The following is a 26,343-nucleotide window of genomic DNA, read 5'->3' on the forward strand; positions in this document are numbered from 1 at the left end:
TGTGTGTGTGTGTGTGTCAATGTCTGAGTATGTTTCAATAGCATATGAGAATGAAGGCATTTAGCAGACAGCCAGGTCACAGTGCTGGAGGCTGGCCCTTAGTTGGATGACCTCTGACCTCTAGGCTACGACCTCTCCACCTGGCTGGGCTCCTGTGACTCTGAAAATGCGAACAGAGCAGAAATACATGATGTAAATATCTGAAAGTGTGACAATAGCATTACTGTGTGCATATACTTGATGTAAATAAGGTGAAAATGTGTCCTCCAATTAAAACAAGATTCAATTAAATTAAGTTTTAAGATTCAATACAATGAAAATTTAAAATAATAATCAATGATAGATGGCTGATAGGCTTGAATTCTGAGTCAAGTTTGGTAGGCAACTGAACTTTAGGAGGAGGCCTCCCTCTAGTGGCCATTTAGCATAATCAACCAGGACTTGTAAAAGTGAGACTATTAGTTAAAAAAAAAAAAACATTTACAAAGGTCAGCAAACCCTCATAATTGTACTTTCTCAACCAATTTTTCGAATTACATTAGTCTTAGTCGATATTCTTAGTAATATTAGTCAATCTTAGCATAGATTACATATTAAAAGGTACATTTCATTTTCAAGCTAAGGTCAAGTGTAGGACAACACTTGACTGTGAAAATGTCACCATCAAATTCTACTATCAAATGTTATCCACAGTCTGGTAAACACAAATGCTGCTGTAAAAATTTCTCACCTTTTAGGGTTGCCTGATCGTCTTTTGTTTCTTTAGGTTCACTGGTTACTGCAGGGAGGGTGCTGCCTTCTTTATCCACTAATTGTGTGATGTTTGAAGAATCCTGTGGGCCAGGAAGGGGGCATTCTTCCTCCCTTCCACAGTCTCCCCACCTTCCCACCCCCTGCAGTCCATCCCAAGAGTCTGAGCTACGGAGGCTTAGGCGTCTCATTCGTGAGACAGTGTCCACCTCTCTCATGCGGGCAAGTCTCTCCTCTGAGCCATGCCCGGGTGGGGCTACAAAAAGAGCCTCTATTCTTTGGGAAAGTCCACGGCTCCGTCTATCTACACTTGAAACCTGACCTTCATCTGGACCTTGACCACTGCCCTCATCAATGCCTTCGCCAGCAGCAAATTGTGTATGCTCCACTTGATCAGCACTAGAGGCAAGACTGCTATGATCATCACCGAGACCCTGTTCATGTTTAAGTGTTATTTGTTTCGTGTCCGAATCTACCTTTTTGAAGTCAGTGTCTTGGGTATTTTTATCTAACTCCCAGTCTGAATCATCTGTGCCTTGCCCATCAATCCCACACCCACGCCAGCCCCCCAGACCTCGTTTTTCACCACCTCCTTCCTGTCTGTCATTGTCTAAACCCCACCCCTCCTCACCAACATTCCATCTTTCAGCATCAAGAGACCGTCTCTCTTTGGACCAGAATCCACCTTGGCCCAAACTTTCCCCTTCCCAACCAGCTCTTTCCCAATCTAACCCTAGAGACAATCTACGATTAGTGTAAGGTAGCACAGAAAGGGGAAGGTGATCTGGTGGAAATTCAGGACGTAGCTCTGAATCCAAACCTGAATGAGTCCACATTGCAGCCTTATTTGGCCTCAGGATCACATTTGGTTCTTTCTTTGCTTCTGAGGCAGTGTCACTCTTTTGCTCTGTTCCTTCAGTAACAGAGTCTTTCAGCTCACATTTCACTTGCTCTGTTTCTGTCTTTTCCCTAGAAGTGTCCTCTTCTGTCACTTTTTCTGTCACTTCAGGTTGTTGGCTTTCATGTTTCTCTGTTTGTTCTATTTCGGCCTCTTTTATTTCTATATGTTTCTGAACATTATTGGTAAGATCGTCTTTTATTTCAGTGGCTAAAATGTTGTTCGCTTCATTCTCAACTGACTCACTGCCAGGAATGTCTTTATCAGCTTTAACCTTGTTTGACTCATCAAGGTCTACTGCTGAACCCTCTCCTGTAATCAGAGTAGCAATATGCTTTTCGGCTAATGAAAGCTGCATCTGCCAGTCAGCAGGAACTTCAGGGTTAGCCTCTAAACCTGCTTTGTCACCAACCGGCTTTCCGGTTGCAAGGCTACAGAGCACACCCCTGTTATTAAGGAACCTGTTAGTGTGGCTTGTTACCCTCCTAAAGCCTGAGCTTCTTTCCTCCCTGAATAATGAGATTGGCTCCTGTTTCACTTCTAATGCTGAAGAACAACATGGCTGCTCAGAATCTATGGGAGGCCTACTAGGTATGGGCATATGCTGTGGGGTTTCGATGCTCATGGCACTTCCTGGTTTGGATTTGACAGAAGCTCGGCTAACAGCCCCAGATTCTCTGGCCATTTGGAGAGTTTGACAGATGTGCTCGTAGTCTGGGGGGCTGGTTAGAGTGGAGGCATCTTGCATGGGCTGTCTGTCAGCCCATGGGACCTCGGCTGCCATGGATGAGGTGGAGGAGGTTTGTGCAGTCAAATCGTCATCTCTTTGGGTCTCTTTGGGGGCTGGGATTTCCAGCTTCACTGATCTGCAGGCTTTGCGTTGGGTTATCTGGGACATGACTGTTTTGTAATCTCTGAAACCTGGTTCTGGTGGGGGAGGAGCAGGACAAATCTCCTCTCTTAGCTGTTTGCTGAAGCTTACACTCTTCCCAGTTGATGGTCGGGAAAAGGCACTTTTCACCTCCCGGTATTCTGGGTCACTTCCGGGCACCAAGCTTGGCCGAAGAGTGGTTGCAGGAATTCCAATCGAATCTGAAGATAGCCTTGATTTGATGCGGTCAGGGATTTGCATGGAGGAACGGTTGGGAAGGTTATTGCTGGCAGTGCTGAGCTCCAGGATATCTTTGTAGGCCTCATTAAGATCCTCAATGCACTGGTCTACACTGGGGCGTTTACTTGCTTGGTCTTGGGCCTCTTTATTGATGGTTTCAAGCTCCTCAATGGCATCCCATGGTCGCCGGCACACTGGCTTCAGCAGGAACTGTCCAAATGCCTCTGGGTTTGGCCCTGAGGCTGACTTTGCCTCTTCAGTCGGATCTGATGGTGGGGACTGAGCAGGAGGCTGTGTTGGTGGCGGGGGTGGAGGTTGAGATGGAGGTTGGTTTGGAGGTGGGGGTGGAGGGTGTGGCGGGGGATGTAATGGAGGTCTGTGAGAACCTGTGCTCTTGGTGAAGGTACCTGTCCGTGAAAAAGCACTGTTGCTGGAGGGTTTTAGGCTTTTCTGGCCCTTCATTGGATACCCATAAGGGGTGCTGGGGTCAGGACCTCCTGAGGTCGGTGGAGCTGCTGGAGTCGGTGGAACAGATGGCACTGATTGAACTGATGGAGCTGTCAAAGCCCCAAGAGCCCCTGAGGCAGCCCCTGGAGCCACTGATGTAGTCTCAGCAGGAGCTGTTGCCTCTGGGGCAGCAGGAGCATCTTGTGCTTCTGTATTTGCAGGACCTGGATTTGCATTGCTCTTTGTGGGCTCAGGGCTTGTTTGGGTCTCCTGGTCACGGTACTGGTCCCCTGGCCAAGCCCCAGAATACCTTCGAAGCTCATCATGTGGATTTGGCTTAATGATCCTAGAGCGTGAGTTCCTTCTGCGATGAGCTCTCCTTGTGGCTATGCTACTGGACCCACTGCCAAGTGTGAGTGCTTGTAGTTCCAAGTCAGTTGAGGTGGTGGATGTGCTTTTGAGGCTTTGGTTTGGCAGGGAGCCGAGGGTGTTGCTGTTTTCGCTGGAGGAGCTTGGTGGAGGAGGAGGAGGAATTGGAGGAGAGTCTGGTTCTTTCTCTTCATTGTTGTTCTGATCTCGAGATTTTGCACTGGACTGTGAAAGGGGCACAGAGACAAGACAGAAGATAGTCTCACTGAGCTTCTTTTTAACACTCTTTTTTTCAGGTTCCTGGATTGGTTCCATCTTTACAGTTGACACACTTTCTGAGGAACCTTTATCCATGGATTTGTCAGCCTTACCAGACTTGTCAGTGATTTTCTCAGCTTTTGTCTGGTCTGTACTACTATCTCCTTTTGCCTGCTTGTCAGCCTTAATCAACTTGTCAGTGAATTTCTCAGATTTACACTGTTTTTCTAATATTTTATCTGCTTTAAGTTGTTTTTCTAAAATTCTATCGATCTTCAAGTGCTTCTCTAAGAGTCTTTCAGCTTTACTTTGCTTGTCTGAAATTCTATCTGCTTTAATGGGCTTTTCAGGGATTTTCTCTGCCTTGACTTCAGGCTTAATTTGTTTGTCTGTATATCTGTCGGCCTTGACTAGATCTGGGGTCCTGTCTACCTGTATCTGGTCAGTTAATCTTTCCAACTTTATTTGTTTGTCTGTAAACCTGTCTGGCTTTACTTGATCTGTCGGCTTATCCAATTTGATTAGGTCTGTAACTCGATCTGCTTTCACTTGCTCTGTTACTTTGACTTGATCTGTTCTTGTCTGTTCAGCACCTCTCTCCACTTTTACCGGCTCTGTAACTCTCTCAACTTTGACTTGGTCAATGACTCTGTCAGCTCTAATCTGCTGGTCTATACTTCTGTCTGTTTTAATGATTGGTTGCAGGGGTCTAGGCTGAAACGCTATGGGGTACTTGGCACAGCTCTGGTCAGATGCTACAGTTTCACTGCCCTTGTTCATCCCCTTGTGCCAGCGGTTTGTATTCTCCTGTTCAGTGAGAGCCGGTTTGTTAGTGTCCATGCTAAGACTCGGTCCCTGTGAAGGGAGAAAGGCACTATCATGTGTGGATTGTCCTAAAGTTGCAGTGCAGGGAAGCTCTTTGTTGACGTGTCGGATCTTGTCCGCGTCTGTGAGCGAGTTTCCACAGGGCCCCCCTGAGACATGCCTGATGCGCGGGTCATCAAATGGGACATACTGCACGAGTCCTGGGCGGCTAGGTATGACAGGCCCTGGATGCACAGGCCTTCTTGGAACTACTGCCATGCTCCTGTCTTCACGCCTTTCTGACCACGACAATCCTGAAGTCCTGGAAAACCACTGGCCCATCTCTGCACTCACAGGCTCACGTTTCCATCGGACAAGAGCAGAATCTGCTCTGTAGTTCTGTCCACTCCTGGGTGGCAGGAATCTCCTGTAGGATGGGGGTGGGATGTAACCAGGGGGCTCCATGCCAGTCAGTTCATGGTAAAACAGATCTGCCCTGTATGCTTCTGGTCTTAAGAGCTCAGCACTTTGGGAGTAACAAATGGACCGGTCTCGTAGCAGTTCTGAGCTCTGAGAGTAACAAAGAGATCGGTCCCTTAACAGGTCAGCACTATGCGAGTGGCTGAAAAAACGATCGCGCAGTAGTTCCGCACTCTGAGAATGACTGACAAATCTGTCTCTTAGTGGTTCTGCACTTTGAGAGTGGCTGACCAAGCGGTCTCGAATTGGCTCTGCGCTCTGTGAAAAGCAAATGGACCGATCTCTTAGAGGCTCTGCACTCTGAGAATAACAACCAGACCGGTCTCTGAATGGTTCTAAACTCTGAGAGAAGCACACTGAGCGGTCTCTGGATTTGGACACAGGTTCAGAGGACAACGTTTCCCAGCTCCCCCTGTTTTGCTGGTGAGTCTCATAAGACGGGGGCTTGACGGGGCGGCTGAACCGTGGCTTTGGTACAACTGCAGAAGGAGCATGACTTTGTGTCTGACCACTCCACCTCTCCCCTGCTTGCCATTCACTGTGGTATCGACCATATGGAGCGGAGCTGTTGCTTCTTTGTGTAGGGGGCTGATTTGCAGCACCAGTTTGAGGCAGATCTCCATAATGAGGATCCTCGGGGGAAAGGACTCGAGGGAGAGACTGGGACTTAGCTCGCACTGTGGCGGACACACTGCCCTCTGCTGACCGCAGACGGTGTTGCTGCTCCTGAGACCAATGTTCAGCCTCCCCATCTGACAGCTGCCGGCCCAAGCCCACTGCAGGGCGCCACTCCTCCGTGCCCAGGCTCTGGCATTTTCTCTCTGCAGTCACACGTAAAGTCTCTGGGCCTGAGTCTATTGGTTCCCGTATCCATGGGCCTTCCTCCCAGCGTGCCAGTGGTCTCTCAGCTCTCAACTCCTCAACAGCTAGCACTGGACCTCGCCATAATCCTCCAGACACTCTGAGCTCCCTGGGATCAGCATAGTCCAATAGAGCACTGAAATCCTGTCCCCTCCTTCTCCAGAATGAAATATCTCGCTCATCTGCATGTTCAGAGAACGTAAGGCTGGGAGCATCATAAAACCTAGCAACAGAGACAAAAACAATTCAAAAACTTTGACAATGAATTCAAAAACTTTGCAATTCATTACTTTTGTTACAACAGCTGCTTTTTAAAAATGAAAAAGCTTCACTTTTGTGGCCTTTTTCCATATTGAAATATAAAGCTTACACAAATTAAAACGGTGCTATTCTAGCAATCAGAAATTGTATCTTTAATGTTACAAACAGATTAGGTTGCAGAATGGAATGAAAATTATATAGTATAGTCAAGGAAACCAGTATGGCTGTAACACCATGGGTTACTTTATGTCAGAAGTGTCATAGTTGACAATGGGCTTAGAACGTCTCGGTTACGTATGTAACCCTAGTTCCCTGATAGGGAACGAGACGCTGCGTCAAACGCTGCGGGAACGCCCCTGCGTTGTGCGTCATGAAGCACGTATGGAATCAGCCCAATGGAGAGATGAAACGTCATAGGCGGGTGACGTCATCGACCAGGAAACTATAAAGCACCCCAAAAACACAAGCGCATTAGCTTCTGATAGGCTTGAAGGAAGCGCTAACGGGAGTGCCGGGAGTATGGCGGAGCGACGCAGCGTCTCGTTCCCTATCAGGGAACTAGGGTTACATACGTAACCGAGACGTTCCCTTTCAAGGGAACTTCGAGCTGCGTCAAACGCTGCGGGAACGCGAATACCCACGTCGCCATAGGACCAAATGACCGTCATGTGAGACTAGCGCACAGAGGACGAGAGCACCTGTGCCCCAGGGGTAGAGCTTAAGTCTAGGTCATAGAACTTAATAAAAGTATGCGGTGAAGACCATCCAGCCGCATCACAAACATCACTCAGGGAAACCCCCGACAAAAGAGCTTTAGAAGCAGCCATACTCCTGGTAGAGTGAGCTCGGACAACCAAAGGTGAAGGCTGGCCAGCCGACTCATAAGCAAGTGAGATAGCCTCAACCACCCACTTGCTCATTCTCTGTTTAGACGCCGGACACCCTTTCCTGGGTGGCCCGAAACATACAAAAAGTTGTTCTGATTTCCTCCACAGGGCAGCTCTGTGGACATAAGCGTCTAATGCCCTAACAGGGCAGAGTGAATTAAGTTTCTCCTGGTCCGATGACATAAATGGAGGAGGACAGAAAGCCTGCAGAACCGTAGGTCTAACAATATTAGTAGGAACCTTAGGAACGTAACCTGGTCTAGGATGCAGAAAAGCTTTAACCATGCCAGGTGCAAATTCCAGGCACGAGGGTGAAACCGACAGAGCCTGCAAATCTCCGATTCTTTTTAGTGAAGAGATAGCAAGCAAAAAGATAGTCTTAAAAGTGAGAAACTTCTCGGGAACTTCTTCGATAGGTTCAAAAGGAGCTAGGGAAAGACCTTCTAATACAATGGCCAGATCCCAAGTCGGCACCCTCGTACGAACTGCTGGCCTCAGCCTCAAAGTGCCACGGAGGAAACGAGTTATAAGCGGGTGTCTCCCAAGAGAAACTCCACTGAAAGGGACGTGGTAAGCAGCTAGTGCCGCCACATACACCTTTAGTGTGGAGGGGGATAACCCTGTGGAGAAGCGCTCCTGCAGGAATTCCAGCACTGCACCCACTGGGCAGTTAACTGGGTCCTGCAGGTGTTCTCCACACCAAGAAGTGAAAAGTTTCCACTTCAAGGCATAAAGCTTCCCCGTGGATGGAGCTCTGGAGTTAAGAATGGTCTCAACAACCTCGGTTGAGAGACCGGAGTCTATGAGCTGGGCCCCCTCAGAGGCCAAGCCCACAGTTTCCACAATTCTGGGCGGGGGTGAAGTATCGTGCCCCCCGCCTGGGAGAGTAGATCCCTCCTGACCGGGAGCTCCAAAGGAGAACCGTCCAGGAGAGAAATCAGGTCCGCAAACCATACTCGGGCCGGCCAGAACGGGGCTACTAGTAGTAGACTGACCCCGTCCCGGCGGACCCTCTCCAGAACTCCTGGTAACAGAGCAATCGGGGGAAAGGCGTACAGACGTGACCTCGGCCACGGCTGCACCATAGCATCCAACCCCAGGGGGGCTGGAAGAGTGATGGAGAACCACCGATGACAATGAGTGGTCTCCTTGGAAGCGAATAGGTCCACCTCGGCGCGACCGAAACTCAACCAAAGGAGCTCCACCACCTCGGGGTGGAGTCTCCATTCCCCTGGCCTCGGCCCCTGCCTCGACAGGGAGTCTGCTACCACATTCAAATACCCAGGGAGATACATTGCTCTCAGAGATAGTAGCTTCCCTTGGGACCACAGGAGGATCTGACGGGCCAACTTGTAAAGCCGGCGAGACCGCAGGCCCCCCTGATGATTTATATAAGAGACCACCGACGTGTTGTCTGATTGAACTAACACATGATGGCCTCTCAGGTCTGTTAGGAAGTGTTTCAGAGCCTGAAACACAGCCAACATCTCTAGACAATTTATGTGCCACGAAAGATGATGATCCTGCCACAGACCTTGGGCTGGGCGACCACTCATGACCGCCCCCCACCCTGTGAGGGAAGCATCCGTCGTTAGCGTTATGCGACGACAAAGAGCCCCCAGCACAGGACCTTTGGATAGGAACCAAGTTTCTCTCCACATGACCAGAGCACGAAGGCAGCGCCGCGTGACTTTGAACGTGCGGAGCGGATTTCCCCTCGGGGAGAATCCCTTGGTCCTGAGCCACCACTGTAGCGGTCTCATGTACAACAGGCCGCAAGGTATAACGTTGGACGCTGCTGCCATCAGACCCAACAGTCTCTGAAACTGCTTGACAGTGAGTAGCTGGCCTAGCTTCACTTGTTTCACAGCTGAGAGAATCGAAGCGATGCGGGTCGGAGAGAGTCGCGCCCGCATCGATACCGAATCCCAAACGACACCCAGAAAAGTGGTCTTCTGGGAAGGAGATAATACACTTTTCTTTGCGTTCAGCCTCAACCCCAACTTTCTGATATGAGCGAGGACGACATCTCGATGCCGAACCGCCATCTGCTCGGTCTGAGCTAAAATCAACCAATCGTCGATGTAATTGAGAATACGAATGCCCTGAAGCCTCAGAGGCACTAGTGCTGCATCCATGCATTTCGTGAAAGTGCGGGGAGATAAAGCTAGGCCAAACGGAAGAACCCTGTACTGGTACGCCTCGCCCCCGAAGGCGAACCTCAGGAACTTCCTGTGTTGTGGAAGGATGGACACATGGAAGTATGCGTCCTTCAGATCTATCGTGACAAACCAGTCCTCGGACCTGATTTGAGACACGATCTGCTTGATAGTGAGCATCTTGAATTTTAGCTTCCCTACCGAGCGATTCAATATGCGCAGGTCTAAAATTGGACGCAACCCCCCATCCTTCTTTGGAACGATGAAATATCGGCTGTAATAACCTGACTCCAAACTGGGAGGAGGAACCCGTTCTATAGCCTCTTTTTGAAGGAGCGTTTTCACCTCTTGTTCCAATACCAGAGCCTGCTCGGGGCCCACCACTGTGTGCAGAACCCCTCTGAATTTTGGTGGACGACACCTGAACTGGATAGCATAACCCTTTTCTACTGTCTGCAGGACCCAATGAGATATTTTTGGAAGGCTTTTCCACTCTGCCAGAAATTCTACTAAGGGTACCAGCCTCTCGAGACTGGCCTCTGGTGTAACTTGAGCAGCAGACGCAGCGCCCTGTAACGGCGCACCGGCAGGGAACAACTGGTCTGACCGCTCTGAGACCCTCCTCAGAGGGAGCGAGCGTCCCTCGGGAAAGCGCTCGCTGGGATCGTCTGTGCCCCGGCATAAAGGCGGGGTTGGCAGAACGAGCCCCTGAGGGCACCGAGGAGGAATGGGCACCGTAAAAAGAGGTGAACACCTTTCCGCCTCGGTGGGGACCACCCTCAGCATCCTGAACGGCTTGGCGTCAGGACTTCTTCTTTAGCCAAAGCCTTCTTAGCCAATATAACTGTCCTCAGATCAGTTCTACTCGGAGAAGGCTTCGGCTGAGAGTGTCGCGGCTGAGCCCACTGTCCAGCAGGGGGAGCACGAGACGCGACACTCTGCCTCTGCTGCGCTCTATGTGATGAGCTCGAAGACGGCCGGGGCTGCTCCCGCCCAGCAGCCCCAGGGACATGAACTTTAAGGGGAAGAAACTTTTTAAAAGCTGCAGTTTGTTTCTTTTCTTCTTGGAATTTATCGATAACTGAATTCACAGCATCACCAAACAACCCCATGGGAGAAAGAGGAGCATCTAAAAGAAAAGCTTTTTCTCTCTCTTTAATATTAGTCTGATTTAACCACAAATGTCTTTCTGCGGCCACCAGAGCTGCCATAGAACGACCCATTAATTTGGCCGATTCTCTGGTGGCACGCAGGGATAAATCAGCAGCCTGACGCAGTTCGCGAACTACGTCAGTACTGACCTCCTCACTCTCACTCATGTCCCTTAGCAGATCAGCCTGGTATGCCTGCAAGATTGACATAGTATGCAGACATGACGCAGCCTGACCTGCTGCCGAATATGCTTTACCCACCAAAGCCGAAGTGTTTCTTAAAGGCTTGGTGGGTAATGCCGGTGCCTTAAAAGATGATGCTGCTTCGGGGGAGAGATGGCTCGCAAGCGTCTCTTCCACACGAGGCAAAGCACCATAACCATGAGCCTTGGCTCCCATAATATTAGCGTATGTTGAAGTCTGGGGACTAAACACTCTATATGACACCGGTTTTCTCCATGATTTCGACACCTCGGTGTGGAGATCATGGAAAAACGGCAGGCACCGGCGTGGAGGCTGCACACGTGACGGCAAAAATCTCTCATCCAACTTTGATTTAGAAACAGACTCCTGTCTAGTCACTGGCCATTCAATATTAAGTTTTTCAACAGCTCTTGTTAACACCTCCATAAGCTCATCACTCTCAGGAGTGTGGGGTGGCGAATCCTCCACATCTCCCTCAACACTAACAACATCAAGTTCCTCAGAACTGGATAGCTGCAGCATTGGTGCCTCAGCCCGAGCGGAAGAAACCGCAGCGCGTGCTTCCGAACCCGGGCCTGAGGCACTGGATCTCACAGGTGAAGGGAGAGATAAGGCAGAGCCCGTCTCAAACCCCGCTGTGAGATCCATCTGCGATCCCCACGATAAGCGCCGCCGCTCTGCCTCGGCAGAAGCGGGACCCGAACCGCGGGGAGCGCGCACCGAACCGCTCTCCTCAAAGAGCGATCGGCGGGAGCGGAGCGTCCTTAACGGCAAACGCTCGCAATGCTCACAGTCTGCTCCCTCGAGAGCAAACTGGGCATGCTGAACTCCCAAACAAACAACACAAAGATCATGTGTATCCCCGCTCGTTAAATAACGCGAGCAGGGAGGAACACACTTTCTAAACTGCTGTTCGTCCGCCATAATCTCTCAATATATATATATATAGGGATAAATTGTTTGTGTGGTGCAGGGTATGTAAGACAGACAATATCACACAGGGACAGATTCACATGTAGCGCGACTGAAAGCACAGAAGCTAATGCGCTTGTGTTTTTGGGGTGCTTTATAGTTTCCTGGTCGATGACGTCACCCGCCTATGACGTTTCATCTCTCCATTGGGCTGATTCCATACGTGCTTCATGACGCACAACGCAGGGGCGTTCCCGCAGCGTTTGACGCAGCTCGAAGTTCCCTTGAAAGGGAACAGGCAAATTAGGGAGTAAAACATAGTAGATATTTTTATATTTGCAATAACAGCCAATAACAAAATTATCTGAAATCTGCCAACAATTAATGCTGATTAACAACATTGACAGAGAGAAACTTTTAAATGTGTTATATTTATATATTATAGATCAGTCATTAAAGAAAATTAAAATGTAATAAAAAAATGTAACAATATGCTAGTTTATAGTTGCTGCATCCAAAAATAGCAGTATGGCTGTCAACAACATTGAAAGCATGCTACTGTAGTAACACTGTCAAAATAATAACAGATATAAAATATGTTTGAAAAGTTGACATGTTCTGCACTGTGATATGCTATATTCTAGCTAAAACAAACTAGGCTTTTGAAACTAGGCTTAAACTATTTTGCCAATTCTAGCCCTAAATAAACATGACCACAATCTAGACTATTCATGAATTAATGACTTTTATGAGCAGATTCTTGTAATGAATCTCAAAAACAGACCCACAAACTCCAGCATTATTGGTTTGACAAATCCTTACTCTAACAAATCTTGCACTGAACCCACCAGCCTGTTTACTGAATTACTAAACTGCAAGTCATCAAAACTTTCATTCATGTACACTTCTAAATAGATAAAACTGAAAAGAAAATCCAATGTAAGTATCATATTATTTGTAGCGAAAGCTAATTTTCAACACTCTAAAATTACAAAAATTTAAAACAAAATTAAAAAGAATCAAGAGAAACCCTAAACCTAAACAAGAGTACTGAATTAACCAAGACTTGTAGCTCTCTTAAAAATGTTAAAGCTTGCAGCCGGTTTCAAATAATCCGGTAGCAAGTTCCACTAGAAGCTGCTCTGGTGGATCTGCTGCACCACTGCAGTTTTGCAGAATAATTACGTAGAGGAAGGCCATTTAAGCATTTGAACACAAGCTTGTCATAGTGAAAATGAACAAAGCTTAAAATTTTATATTTACTTAAGAAATGACAGTGATGATACATTGTTGCCTTCCTATTGAAAAATGTTCAAGGCCCGGTTATAAAGACATTCGTTTAGTTATAGACTGGTTAGTCTGAGACCAAATGGTCAATACCAAAGACATACAGTGAGAATATCACTGAATTTGAAAACAACAATCAATCACCAACAATCAAATGTTAAGCAATTTCTTATTATCTTAAAGCTAATAAGATTGGCCTTGATAATTTTACATATCTTTTTTCTAAAAATCTAAAATCATTCCTAAATATTTCTTCTCTAATAATTGTTCAATAACCTCACCGTTAATTCTAGTTAATTCTATTCTCGTTTTTTAATAAAAAAACAAAGATTTTTTCATTGAATATGAATGTAAAGAGGAGAGGAGATATAGCATTATTTCACAAAGCTAAAGTCAGTTTTTGCTTTAAATCTTGAAATTGTACAATCTAATTCAAAACAACTGCTCATGCTACATGTGTGTAAAGTCTTTGTTTAGATCGTGATTAAAATGTAGAAGTTGCCTCTAATTTCAATTGGCTACAGATTTTTTTAAGACCTGTCTTTTTAATAGAATTTAATAAATCGGAATCGGCCATGAAAAATCATGAATGGTGCATCCCTAATATTTTCCACTTAAAAAATCTATCAGTCAATCAAATTTAGTGATAAACATAGGCAAAAACCTAACCATGACTAAAGAAATTAGTATGTGATTTAAAAATGAATATGCCATTTTGTCTGTTTAGCATAATGACAAATAAAACACTTTTGTTGACAACATTTTTTTGTGTTTTGCATAACTCAGGTGTCATTCACTTTCACTATACGCACACACAAAATGCACCTCTGGGCGAGCTATAGATCTGATTACATTCACATGGCCGATTCCTTTCAGATCACATCAATGTTGCCATGCAGTCTGGATTTTTGTGATCAATCACAGTGGAATGGATTAGCCAACAACATGAAATATGGATAAAATCAATTTTTTTTTCTTCTAATAGGACAGTCTTCAACAGCAGCACACACATGGCATGACATCCACCAATATTTCAGTGGTCTCAAAACATATTTGGGCACATGTCAGTTGTTAATGTGATGAACTACCCCTATGTGAACTTGATGGGAGCTATACATCAACAAAAGTATGGGATTATTTTTGTGCCTTTAATATTGAACATAACTTTTCAAGAAATGAATAAAAATATAAATTGAAACTGAATAAAATGTCTTTGAAACCGGAAAAAAATAAATCGCAGGCAAAATTTTTGTTTTAATATGCTGCATGTTTTACTCTTCACTTTATTTTTTTGATCTGTACTTACAAATGGCTTCCAGAGTTTTTATTTAAGCTTCTGAAGTTTTCGTTTGCACTCCCTGAGTTTTCGTTCGCCATTCTGACACATACATTTTTCTGGGGGCGGGGCTAAAAGCGGTGTTTTCTCATTGGCTACTGATTTTTTTGATTGACAGGTTCTTGACCTGGAAGTGAAGTCAGTGTTGTTTACATGTGAGCATCTGTAAGCGGCTTCCTATTTCATTTTAGTGATATAAAGTTGGGAGTTTTGTTTTTTAATTTTATCTTTATTTATCTACTGCTACACTACATTGTTGATATGAGTTCCTAGGAATAACACAGGAGAAGAATATCATCATTATCATCAATCATTGTTATCAGGATAATGGAGATGCTGGAGACAGTCATTTAAGTCAGTATTTAAATCGACTGAAGCGATCCCCCCATCTAAGCACAGTAGCACGGTGGGTTTTACGCAATTCTCGTTCCCTTCTCTCAGGGAACCGAGGTTACGTTAGTAACCGAGACGTTCCCTTTCGGGAGGTCTCTCGTATTGCATAAGTAGCTTACGCTATGGGAACCCCTTTCGAAACACCGTGTGTGCTTAAAACTTTGCTCCTCACTATAGCCCAGGGCAGAAGTCCCGAGGCCCATATAAGAGTAAAATTATGAGTCCTAATAGAGGCCAAACCCGTGTTGAGCCTTCAATAGGGAACCAAGGAATGGGCCTAGAGAGGGCCAGTCCTTAAATAATATGTATGAACTAAGACCAGATATATGCATTGGCCTTATAGTTATGTGCTTAACATTTATTATATTGAAAGAGGCTTTGCTTGCAAAGCGGGAACTTCCAGGTTATAATATCTCATAAATGTGGACGGCGAGGCCCAGCTGGCCACCGCACAGATATTTTCAACTGGTATTCCAATTGACGAAGCCCATGACGAGGCCATGCCTCTTGTGGAATAACGCCCTAGGGGCAATGAAGGCCCTTAGACTCATGAGCCAGCACAAAAGCGTCCACTATCCAGCGCGATAATCTCTGCTTTGTGACAGCGAGCCCCTTGGTGCGGCCACCAAAGCATACAAAGAGCTGTTCTGACTGTCTGAATGAGGCAGACCGCTCCAGATAAACTCTGAGAGCCCTCACAGGGCAGAGTAGATTCGCGTCTCTTTAGTCCTCTGGCCAGGGAAGAGCTGCTAGCGAAATAACCTGTGCACTCAACGGAGTAGAGAGCACTTTAGGAACATAACCATGCCTTGGCTTAAGAGCGACTCTGGAGTCGCTAGGCCGATAACTCAAGGCAGGAAGCGCATACTACTAGCGCTTGCAAATCGCCCACTTGCTTGACTGAAGCTAGTGCCAGTAAGAGAGCGGTTTTGAGCGAAAGAGGCTTCAGGTCCTCAGACCAAAGCAGCTCGAATGGGGCATGATCGAATGGTCCCAGATAGGCACAGAGGGTTGAGGAGGGTTTAACCTTCTGGTCCCTTTAAGGAAGTGCACGACGAGGTCGTTTCTTCCTAGTGATTGTCCGGCCACAAGAACGTGAGATGCTGTTATGGCCGCCACATACACTTTGAGCGTGGAGGGGGTACGACCCGCGTCCAAGAGCTCTTGCAAGAAGGTGAGTACACTTGATACTCCGCACGAGTAGGGGTCCAGGCTATGTGCTGCACACCAGCCAGAGAATACTACCCACTTTTGAGCGTAGAGATGCGTAGCTGAAGGCGCTCTCACTTGATGGTTTTTTACACCCTTTCCGGGAGACACCTGGATACCCGTTGAGGGGCCATACGTGAAGGGCCCACAAGTCAGGACGGGGATGTCAGATTGTCCCGCTCGCCTGCATGAGGAGATCTCTCCTCAGTGGTATTGGCAATGGGGCTGTTTCCAGCAACTGCACCAGCTCGGAGAACCATAACTGGGTCTTCCAGAGAGGGGCTATTATTAGCACTGCACACTTGCTCTCCCTGATCCGTTCGATGACCTGTGGTAGCATTGTGACCGGAGGAAATGCATACAGCAGGCGGCTCGGCCAGTCATGGGCTAGCGCGTCCCTGCATTTTGTGAAAAATGTTCGGCAACGAGCATTGTCTTCTGAGGCGAAGAGTTATCTGTGTTATCAGTGATCTGTGAGTTATCAATTCCGCCTCCAATTGGGCTATAACCAGTTTAACTCTCGCACTCCCCGCTGTCTCATGGGGGTGAGCGCTGCGTCCATGCTCTTCGTAAATGTACGAGGTGCTAGAGATAGGCCGAACGGTAGTACTGTGTACTGGTAAGCCTGCCCCTCAAAGGTGAATCTCAGGAATGGCCTGTGATGGGACGTTATCTGGATGTGAAAATAAGAAACCTTCAGATCTACTGAGAAAAACCAATCTCCTGGGTGAATTTATGCAAGGATTTATTTTGTTGTCAGCATCCTCAGATCACTGGCCACAAGAACATCTCGGCACAGGAACAGTTTCTTCCCACAGGCCATTTCCCTCCTGAACAGTTAACACTCCTCCCAAGGCATATGCCTGTAAGTGCAATACTCCCACTGTTTAGTGCAATATCCCACAACTCAGGTGATACTTATATGTAGATTTATTTATTTATAATATTCAAAACACTGTAAATAGGTTCATAATCTGTAAATCTGAAAATGTCTATTCTGACTAAACCCAACTGTGATAGTTTTATTCTCATATATTTATATTTTTATTTTTTATTCTTATAATTTGTAGTATTATGTTTCATGTTGTATTTGTATATGTCCACTGGAAGCCTTAGTACCAAAACAAATTCCTTGTGTGTGCAAGCACACTTGGCAATAAAGCGCTTTCTGATTCTGATTCTGATTCTGATCCTGAACGGGCGCGTCATAAGCGCTTTGTTCAGGTGTCTGAGGTCTAGGATGGGCCTGAGGCCGCCATCCTTTTTTGGAACGAGGAAGAAGCGACTGTAAAAGCCTGACTCCCATTGTCATTGAGGAGCTGCCTCCACAGCCCCTTTTACTAACTGTTTCAACACTTCGGTGTGAAGGACGTGCGCCATGTCGCTTCTCACTGTCATCTCGACCACGGCTATAAAGCACGGAGGTCTGCGAGCAAACTGTAGCGAGTAGCCTCGTTTTATTATTACCCATTCTGATATACTGGGGATGGCCTCTCCCAGGCCTTGGCCCGCCTAGCTAGGGTTTGAATGATGTCTGGGGACGGGCCGCTGTGATGGGGACCCGGCTGCCCAGCTGCAAAGTGCGTTCCAATACTGTGGAACAGCACTTATGTGCAGGGGTGTGTACCTTATAGTGGGCACACCACCTACATTTATTACATCTCCAGCGCGAGCTGGAGAGAGAACTGATACTGTGGTGACAGTGTTTATGTGTAGGGGTGCGTACTTCAACAAACTACATTTATTACACACCCAGCGTGAGCGGGAGGAAAGCTTGATACTGTGGGAACAGTGCTTATGTGCAGGGGTGCGTACCTTATAGTGGGCACACAACATACATTTATTACGCTCCCGCGTGAGCTAGAGGGAAGCTTGATACTGTGGGAACAGTTCTTGTGTGTAGGGGTGCATACTTTATAGAGGGCACGTGACCTACATATATGTTACATCTCCAGCTTGATCTTGAGGGAGAACAGACAGAAAAGAGCTATTTTCGTGCTTTATTTGTATCGTCGTAAACACAGCGTTTGTTTGCAGGTGTGCATGTTTTATAACAGACCCATTTACTGTACTGCAACATTAGTATTTCCAGCCACCTGAAAAGAGGGGACTGGGAAATGTGTGAGAAGCTTTTAATTTGGGGCCGGGCTGCTTCGTGATAGGGACCCGGCCGCCCAGCTGTTTTCATGCTTGTGTTGCTATTGGAGCAGTGCTTGTGTGCAGGGGTGTATACTTTATAGTGGGCACACAGCCTACATTTAGAACGCCTCCAGCTTGAGCCAGAGGGGGAAACTGGTAGAAAGTGCTCTTTTCATGCTTCATTAGAGTCGCTGTTGGAACAGCGTATGTTTGCAGGGGAGCATACATTACAGTGGGCTCAACCTGCATTTTGAATACCTCCAGCTTGAGCTAGAGAGGATTGTGTTCACTACCCTTTTTTTAGGAAGAATCATCCAAGAGCCTACTACGGATGGCGCTGTCCCTGAGCCCGTTGCAACCGAAGGTAATGTTCCTGAATTGGCTGCTGAGGGCGCGGCTCCAGAGTCTGCAGTAGTAAGGGCTGTTCCCGAGCTTGCAGTCGTGAGTGCTGCAGAGAGGGAAGCGGCCGATTCAGCTGCTGAGGCTGTTTTGCGCTCAGTTTCAGCTAATCAAGAGATGCCGGTCGTCATTACTGCAAGAACCCTGTCAGAGTACTTGTCCCGTCTTGTCAAGATCCTTGAAGTCCCTGTCTGTCCTGTTTCGTCCCCAGCTCCCAAGGTTGCCGCCGAGAGCGCAGCACCCACGCCTGCCGCCGAGAGCGCAGCACCCACGCCTGCCGCCGAGAGCGCAGCACCCACGCCAGCCGCAGAGAGCGGTGATCCCGAGTCAGCTACTTTCAACGCCACTACAGAATCAGAGATGAAGAGTGTCGATTCCGCTTAGGGAAGCGTTGATTCTGGGTCTGATTCTGAGAGCTCATTTCCTCTCTCCACTCCTCGGCCGCCTACTACACCCCCTGTCATGTATCCTATTCCGTTACCTGCTGTTCCCCCAGTCACCCCCGCCACTTCTCAGCCCCGGAGGGTTTCCCCCAAGACTTTTACTCATGTATCCCCATCCAAGTCTGCCCAGATTCCTCATCCTCAGCCCTCTTCCCGAAGACCCAAGACCCCCAGTCCACCCATCCAGCCTGGACTATCCCCCATGAACTCTCTTGTTCCTCCGCCCCCCCTCCCGTGTTTGTTATTTTTATTGTTGCATCCCAACCCTGTGATCGTGTTTTCGTGTATGCCTTTGTTATTATTTGTCATATTTTGCCTATATTTATAGGCTATATACAGCCTATATTTGACAGAAATTCCAGAATTGTTAGCAAGCTGATCTAGATAGCGCTGTGAATGTTTACAAAGTTTAATTTTGGCTTTAATAAGATTTCCCCAATAAATAGGCAAGAATAAACCTGGTGTCCTCCATGATTCCTGTACTTTCCAACAACAAAGCAAAAGCGACGACAAAAATGCGAATTTGTGAAAACGTTGACGTCATCCACTAATAACCTCCCCGGGCTCCCTGTAAGCATCCAGACTGCGACGTGATTTTACCGCATCTCTCGTGTATTTTCAGTTTTTGTAAATAACCTCGACGTTTCCATTTGGCTGTGTGATTTAAAAATGGCGCCACCGGAAATGCTTCGGGACCAGACATGCGCAGTAGCATTCCAACGCGTTTGTTATTGTTTACGTCTTTAAAATGGTCTATTACATATTCAGCCTATAGGCACTTAGTGTTTCTTTACAAAGTGACATCGCCAGCTACTGGCCTGGCATGAATATTAAAGCATTTTAATCGTTTTCACAGATACGTGTGAACTGGGATCATTTTGACATTGTTGTCATTTGTACGTGAAAAATGGAAAGGAAAAACTTTACCGTTTTTAGTACATCGTTGTTGTGTTAACGTACCCTCAATCTAAAGAGCCATTCACACCAAGAATGGTAATTATAACAATAATTTAATGTTTTTATCATTCATCAGCTGAAAAAAATAGAACAAAGTGATTCCAATGATGTCTGTGACATTTTCGTTATTGTTACAGTATATAGGACTTCCCTGTTCTCAAAGAATTAGAACGATTATTAAAAGAGTATGGTTTTTCCCGAGAACGCCCCTAAAACAAATGCCATCAATATTTGAAACATCTAGTTTCTCAACATGACACTTTAATGTGGACCCTTATGACAGTGCACACTTACCCACTGTCTGTAGCTAGAGAGTCACCCAAAGGTTGCAGGTCACCAAGGAAAGAAACAGGAACCTCCAATCTCCGTTGAATCCTCTCATGGCCCTCATTGATGTTGTTGTTGTTCTCTGGATAAGCCTTCACCGGTGCCGGTCTGTACACCACCGTACCCGCTTCCGCTCCCCCCTCTGTTGTCCCAAATCCATTCAAAGTTCCACCAACACCACCAGGAGGCCGGTTCTCTACGTTGTCACGGCGACATTCGTTGTTTCGATTGTCATAAGGCGCAGAGGAAGAGGAGGAGGCAGGGCCGCTCCTGGGCAGTTTGTATCCATGAGAGATCAGCAGGTCCTCCACACTGTACATGATGTGTGTGTGTGTGTGTGTGTGTGTGTGTGTGTGTGTGTGTGTGTGTGTGTGTGTGTGTGTGTGTGTGTGTGTGTGTGTGTGTGTGTGTGTGTGTGTGTGTGTGTGTGTGTGTGTGTGTGTGTGTGTATGAACAGAGCTGGAAAGGGAACCCAAAGGTGTGTGTGTGTGTGTGTGTGTGGCCTATGGGCAGTGCTGGTGCAGCAGGCGGGGACACAGCTGCTCAGCAGAGGCCATCACTGGAGAATAAGAGACATAGAGAGAACATTACACTCTAAGACAATAACCATCTGCTCTGCAGAGACCTTACCATCTTCTTGGTTGAACACATGAAACTTTAAAGCTACATACAGTATTTATTCTTATGATCTGATGCAGCCACACCCCGTCAGGTTATGATATAAGAAATGCACAAAATGCTCAAGAGGTGCAGCTTAAAGTCACTGTGATGCTCTGCTCCCATCTTACTGACATAATCTAGGGCAGCAAGGGTGATATTTTTCAACATGATACTCAACGGAACCAGAACTTTGATGATAGAGTCATTGTTGCCAAGCAGATTTCAAATGTTTAATGCAAGAAATAAAATACAGTTATGATCCGGTTCAAAACGACCAAGGTGTGTTTTTCACTCTGTTTCTGTGAACCAAGGAAGAATATTATTTAATAATTTTTATTTACTGGCATTTCAGTGTGTTTTTTTTTTTTTTTGTAAATGCATTGCAAACAAATTACTTTTGAATCAATCAATACATTGAAACAGACAGTTAAACAGATTCACAAAAATGAATCTATCTAACTTTAATACATTTTTGCTACTGAAGCTTAAAGGTATAATTCACCCTAAAATGAAAATTCCGTCATTAATTACTCATGTCGTTCCAAACCCGTAAGACTTTCGTTCGTCTTCTGAACAAATGAAAATATTTTCAGATTGAAATCTGAGAGCTTTATTCCTCCATTGATAGCCTATCTAACTCCCGGAAAGGTTGTAAAGACATCATAAAAGTAATCCATGTGAATTTTATGAAGTGACTTTATTTGTGCAAAAAAAACCCCATAATTTACTTATTTATTTATAAAAATATTAATCTCCAACGCATGTTGTGTTGACACGAGAGCGGACACTGTAGCGTGAAGGCGTTTTGGAGATTTATATTTTGTGCAAACAACACACTCACGTTGCTTCATAAAATTAAGGTTAAGCCACTGGAGTCACATGGATTACCTTGATGCATTTAACTTTCTGGGCGTTGGAAGTGGTAGTTGCATAGGCTGTCAATGGAGGGACAGAAAGCTTTCAGATTTCATTAAAAAGATCTTAATTTGTCTTCCGAAGATAAACGAAAGTCTTACAGGTTTGGAACGACATGAGGGTGAGTAATTAATGACAGAATTTAATTTTTTTGGTGAACTACCCATTTATAGCATTTCTGCATCACAAATGCAACTGCAAAAATAATGTTTTCAAAAAGGTATCCTGAAAGAAATAATGTAGAGTGGAACTTATTTTTATTATGTAAACCAAAACCAAGAGCATACATTTTAAGTCATTTTGACTTTTAACTAGGAGCAACAGTTCTGTCATAATAAAAAACGTAAGTCCCTAAATTGCAATGGATAATGTTTATCAACTATTACTAGCATGCATATTTAATAGACAGTAAAAATTACAGATCACACACACAAGAGACTTACCAACTCACAAATCAGCAAATACTGAATTTATATCTTAATAGTTGTTCAATAAATAATCATATGAAAACACTATCTGCATAGTTGAGAGAGCAACACTGTGTTTCCATGGTGATTTTTAAATTACTGAACCACACCTCGGTGCTGAATGTATCCTAGCAGTAACCTTTGGTCCCCACAGTGACCTTAACTTGACCTTGAACTATAGTTCGAGAAAAAGAGAGACAATGACCTTGACTCATGCTTGTAGGAACTCTGTGTGCGTGTGTGTGTGTGTGTGTGTGTGTGTGTGTGTGTGTGTGTGTGTGTGTGTGTGTGTGTGTGTGTGTGTGTGTGTGTGTGTGTGTGCCGAAACACTATCTTGTTTTCTTGAGTAACGCTCACACCGATTTGATGAGTGGCATTCGGTCAGGTTGAATTCACAGTGAGCCATGCAATACTGCCAGCTACGCTTGAGGCTTTGGCTAGATCCTTCTCTAACTAGGCAGGAGCCTGCTTACCGTCTCTGCACTTTTTTTTTTTCGTTGTCAACACACACACACACACACACACACACAGACACACACACACACACACACACACACACATAAACACACACACCTGACCTCTGGATGACCTCTGTGGAAAATATGTGCATGCATTCTAAACTTACAGTGTATTAGATGAATGATATAACCAGCAACCTGTGTACTTTATCCTGTCTAATGATACTACAAAACTGCATGCGATGCAAAACATACATACTTTTTTCACTTTGTTTCTGTTGGTCGTCTGAAAACCTTGTTGTGGACAAGTTATCACATTGCAGAATCATTAAAACCACTGATGCTTTAATAACCGATGTAAATTAGTCAAATGTGAGGTTGAAATTAGAGTGAGGTTGATAGTGCATTTCCCCTGCCAGATTGAACTGTGATTGGTGTGGTATGGGAGTGACATCATCACTGTGAGCAGCCAATGACGTTTCACTGAGTCTGAATGAGCTGTAACCTACAGCAATTCTGAGTAAAAATAAATAAAGAGTGAAATACTAAACAATGCTGTTTGATACACAGCTCTTGCTCTTATACTGCCTGTGACACAGTTAAACTAGCCACCTCCCTCCAGTACTGCATTTTGAACAAAACGAATACAAATGAAGGGACCGTCGCAGCGTGATCGTATCACACCACAAAGTAGTGTTCCCTATTCAGTCGTAAGGATCAGGGAAGAGAGACGGCAATAGTCAAAGTGTGATTTGACCATGACAGCTGCTGTCAATGATAGCACATCGGTGTTGCTGGGTAGAAAAAGGGGTGTTGCTGCCTCATGTTGATTGAATATGAGAGTGTCACAGCATCACCACTGGAATGGAGGTTCATAATTACAACCATTGACTGTATCCCAGAGGGGGACTTCACAAAACACTGATCTGACATCATTTATCTAATCTCGTCATTTTCAACTCTTCTGTCTACTAACATATCAATTGGCACACTATAAAAGGTATCATGTATGTGCATTATGCACGTAAATTATTGTTTGTCTTATAATTTATTCTTTATTTAACATTGATCGTTGAAATACTTTGAAAGTTGAAAGATAATATGAGAAAAAAATCACTACAATTGTTTTTTTAATGATTTTATGTATGTTTTTCTGCAGATCTGCATTACATAATAAATTCTAAAACATAAAGATGGGCTATATTTTACATGCCTATCATCATGACAACAGCAGCTTAGACATGTGTAAGATAACGAACACAAACTTCATAAACAGACTCACCTATAGGAAATCACCATGAAATGTTTTTAATGTCTCAAGTGTTTCTCTTTGTCAGCAATTAGAGGGGGAACGAATTAAGGAAGTCACTCAGACAGACAGTTCACATCAAAAAATTTAAATTATGTCACAATTTATTCATCCTTATGCTGTGTCTATCCTGTATGACTTTCTTTCTTACATTAAAAGCAAAGGGTGAAGTTGGGCAGAATGACAATCTCAGTCATTATTCGCTTTCATTATATGGCAAAATGATGCGATGAAAGTGAATGGTGACTGGGGCTGTCTTGCTCCACAGAAGAAAGAAAATCATAAAAATTTGAAAGCGAGTAAATGATGACAGAATATTCAAAATAGGATTTGATGAAAAAGAAGCATGTAATCTCACATGTAGTTTCTCAACAGTCTCACAAACTGTGCTCAGATTCACCACCAATGAAACGCCTCATATATGAACTCAAATATTTCTCATCAAATTTTCCAAGTCCCATTTATTTGAAACATGTCATATACGTTGATTTCTAATTCTATACTCATATACTTAACAATGATCTCACTTATATTTCAACCAACTACTTTCAGGGGGAAAAAAAAATCTGCAGCAAAGTTGAAACATAAACCATAATGGACTTTAAAATGAAATTTTATTTAATACGATCAAACAAACAACTTGTCCCCTCACTGTATGCTGTGACAATTCTTCCAACATCATATCACCTCCACTTCTATTTCTGCTCACTTCTACTATAGCGTTCATTAATTAAGAAGTCCGGCGGGTCTATTTAGAGCTTGAGCACTTCACCATGGACAACAAGCCTAATATGTTTACCTTTATCTCAGTGAAAGGATTACATAAACACCTGAACATGTGAAGATATCAAAGCTGTAAATGAGCAACGTCTATGCAACACAATCTCCCTGTGGGCACACACACACACACACACACACACGAATTGGTCGAATGCACTGTCTCTAAGGAGCAGGCCCGCTCGATGCTCCAGTGTCGGGCACACAGGTAGCTTCCGTCAGCACATGAGCAGGTGATAAAATCACCCCTCCATCACTTTTTACAGAATACACTTTTTAATAGGGGGCGAACAGAGATTGAGTTATTAAGTTAAGTGTGCCATAATTAATTAAGAACTTAGCACAGAGAGAAAGAGCGAGAGAGGTGGGGTAGAATGGGCAAAGCAGAGCAACACCCAAACGCACCAGCCATTCCCTATCCTATGAGAGAGGATGTTAATATTAGAGCAAGAAGCCCAACTCAAATGCAATTTCCACCTCTCACTTATTTCATTTCGCTGAACATCTCCAGTTCTCCACTGCGCCACAAACACACGCAGCTCCTGATGAGCATCAACGCGGCGCACAAGCGCGTAATATGACCTACAGCATCAGCAGCGCAAACGTGCTATGCTGGCAAAGCCATACTGCAGTGTGTGCCACGGTATACATCAAACAGGCCGCTCAAGAATGCTTTTAAAAGTCAAGACGCCCCAAAAAAAACGCACGCATACGTAGCGCAGCGCCGCAGGTACAGAAAACACATTGCACGGACTGAGTGGGGAAAATACGCTGTCATAATCCCATTTCAAATTTTACATATCCTACCATATAAACATAAACATATAAATGGCCTAGACTCGCACCGGTTAACGCAAGGTGCTGGATGCGTTTTTCGGCTCTCCGCACTGGTCATTTGCAGATGCGTCTTTTGCTTGAGTGTGTTTATCTTTTGCATTAGGTGGAAAATACATAGGCGCGCGCGCGCTCGCGTTATACTGCTCCTTAATGGAAAAAAAAATGCATGCATGCACGCGCCGGCTGCAGATGTATGTATTCGGTCGTTAAAAGGCGCGACTCGCTCGGATGTCATTTCAAATGTATATGTCTTACCTGGTGCTCGTTTGCGCGGCCGTCGCAGTTCGCCTGCGCCCAGCGTCAGAGGCTGCAGGACGCATCAGCTGAGCATGTCTATATCAGCTGGCTCTCCTCCTCTCTACGCGGAAGGAGGAAAAAAAACGGCGTTGGCGACAATGGTTTCTCCCGAAGTGTGCGCGAAGTTTATTTTCCTTCCTTCGCCCTTGTTGACGTCAGACGTGCGTGAAATTGCTGCTTGATTTGACATTTAGTGGAGCTCGGTGCGCCTGCACTAATGCGGAGCCTTCCATGCTGGTGGCGAGTGTGTTCTGATGTGAGCAGAGTTCAGTTCATGCTAGCTGTGCACACACTCTCAGAAATAAAGGTTCCAGCTTTTAAGGAGAGCCTTTAAGTTCCACTAAGAACTTTTTATCCTCCAACTCGTTGGAAAAACATCTAAATGAGGATCTGAAAAACGTGTAATATTACATCAAGAACTTAGACAGACAAATATGGTTCTTAATTTAAAAAAGATAGAACCTATAAGGAACACAAAAAATAGTTTCATAGTTAGAAAACCAATGAAAAAGAAACGATGCATATAAACAAAATGTTGTCCTACACAAGAGTGAAAAATGGATATTGATAAGAAAACAATG

General features: G+C 45.2%; 1 protein-coding gene across 1 annotated transcript; it reads right to left on the minus strand.

The window, feature by feature from the left end:
• Positions 1 to 25,883, minus strand: jcadb (junctional cadherin 5 associated b). Its single transcript, XM_077222301.1, has 4 exons — positions 25,721 to 25,883; positions 20,010 to 20,601; positions 731 to 6,201; positions 1 to 160 (listed from the first exon to the last, which is right to left on the minus strand). Exons 2-4 carry the CDS (start codon positions 20,360 to 20,362, stop codon positions 126 to 128), a joined length of 5,859 nt encoding a protein of 1,952 aa, XP_077078416.1. The 5' UTR covers positions 20,363 to 20,601; positions 25,721 to 25,883; the 3' UTR covers positions 1 to 125.
• Positions 25,884 to 26,343: the final 460 nt, after the last annotated feature.

The sequence above is a fragment of the Siphateles boraxobius genome, unplaced genomic scaffold, assembly GCF_051911475.1.
Source record: "Siphateles boraxobius isolate OS27281-9 unplaced genomic scaffold, OSU_SipBor_1 86, whole genome shotgun sequence".
NCBI lineage: Eukaryota > Metazoa > Chordata > Actinopteri > Cypriniformes > Leuciscidae > Siphateles > Siphateles boraxobius.

What these genes read in the sequence shown, in the direction of transcription:
- jcadb (XM_077222301.1), bottom strand. Translation starts at nt 20,362, where the DNA reads ATGTACAGTGTGGAGGACCTGCTGATCTCTCATGGATACAAACTGCCC. An exon ending in TCTCTAGCTACAGACAGTGG is followed by an intron (nt 6,202 to 20,009) that starts GTAAGTGTGCAC and finishes CTCTGTTGCTAG; the next exon opens with GTTTTATGATGCTCCCAGCC. An exon ending in CGATCAGGCAACCCTAAAAG is followed by an intron (nt 161 to 730) that starts GTGAGAAATTTT and finishes TCGCATTTTCAG; the next exon opens with AGTCACAGGAGCCCAGCCAG.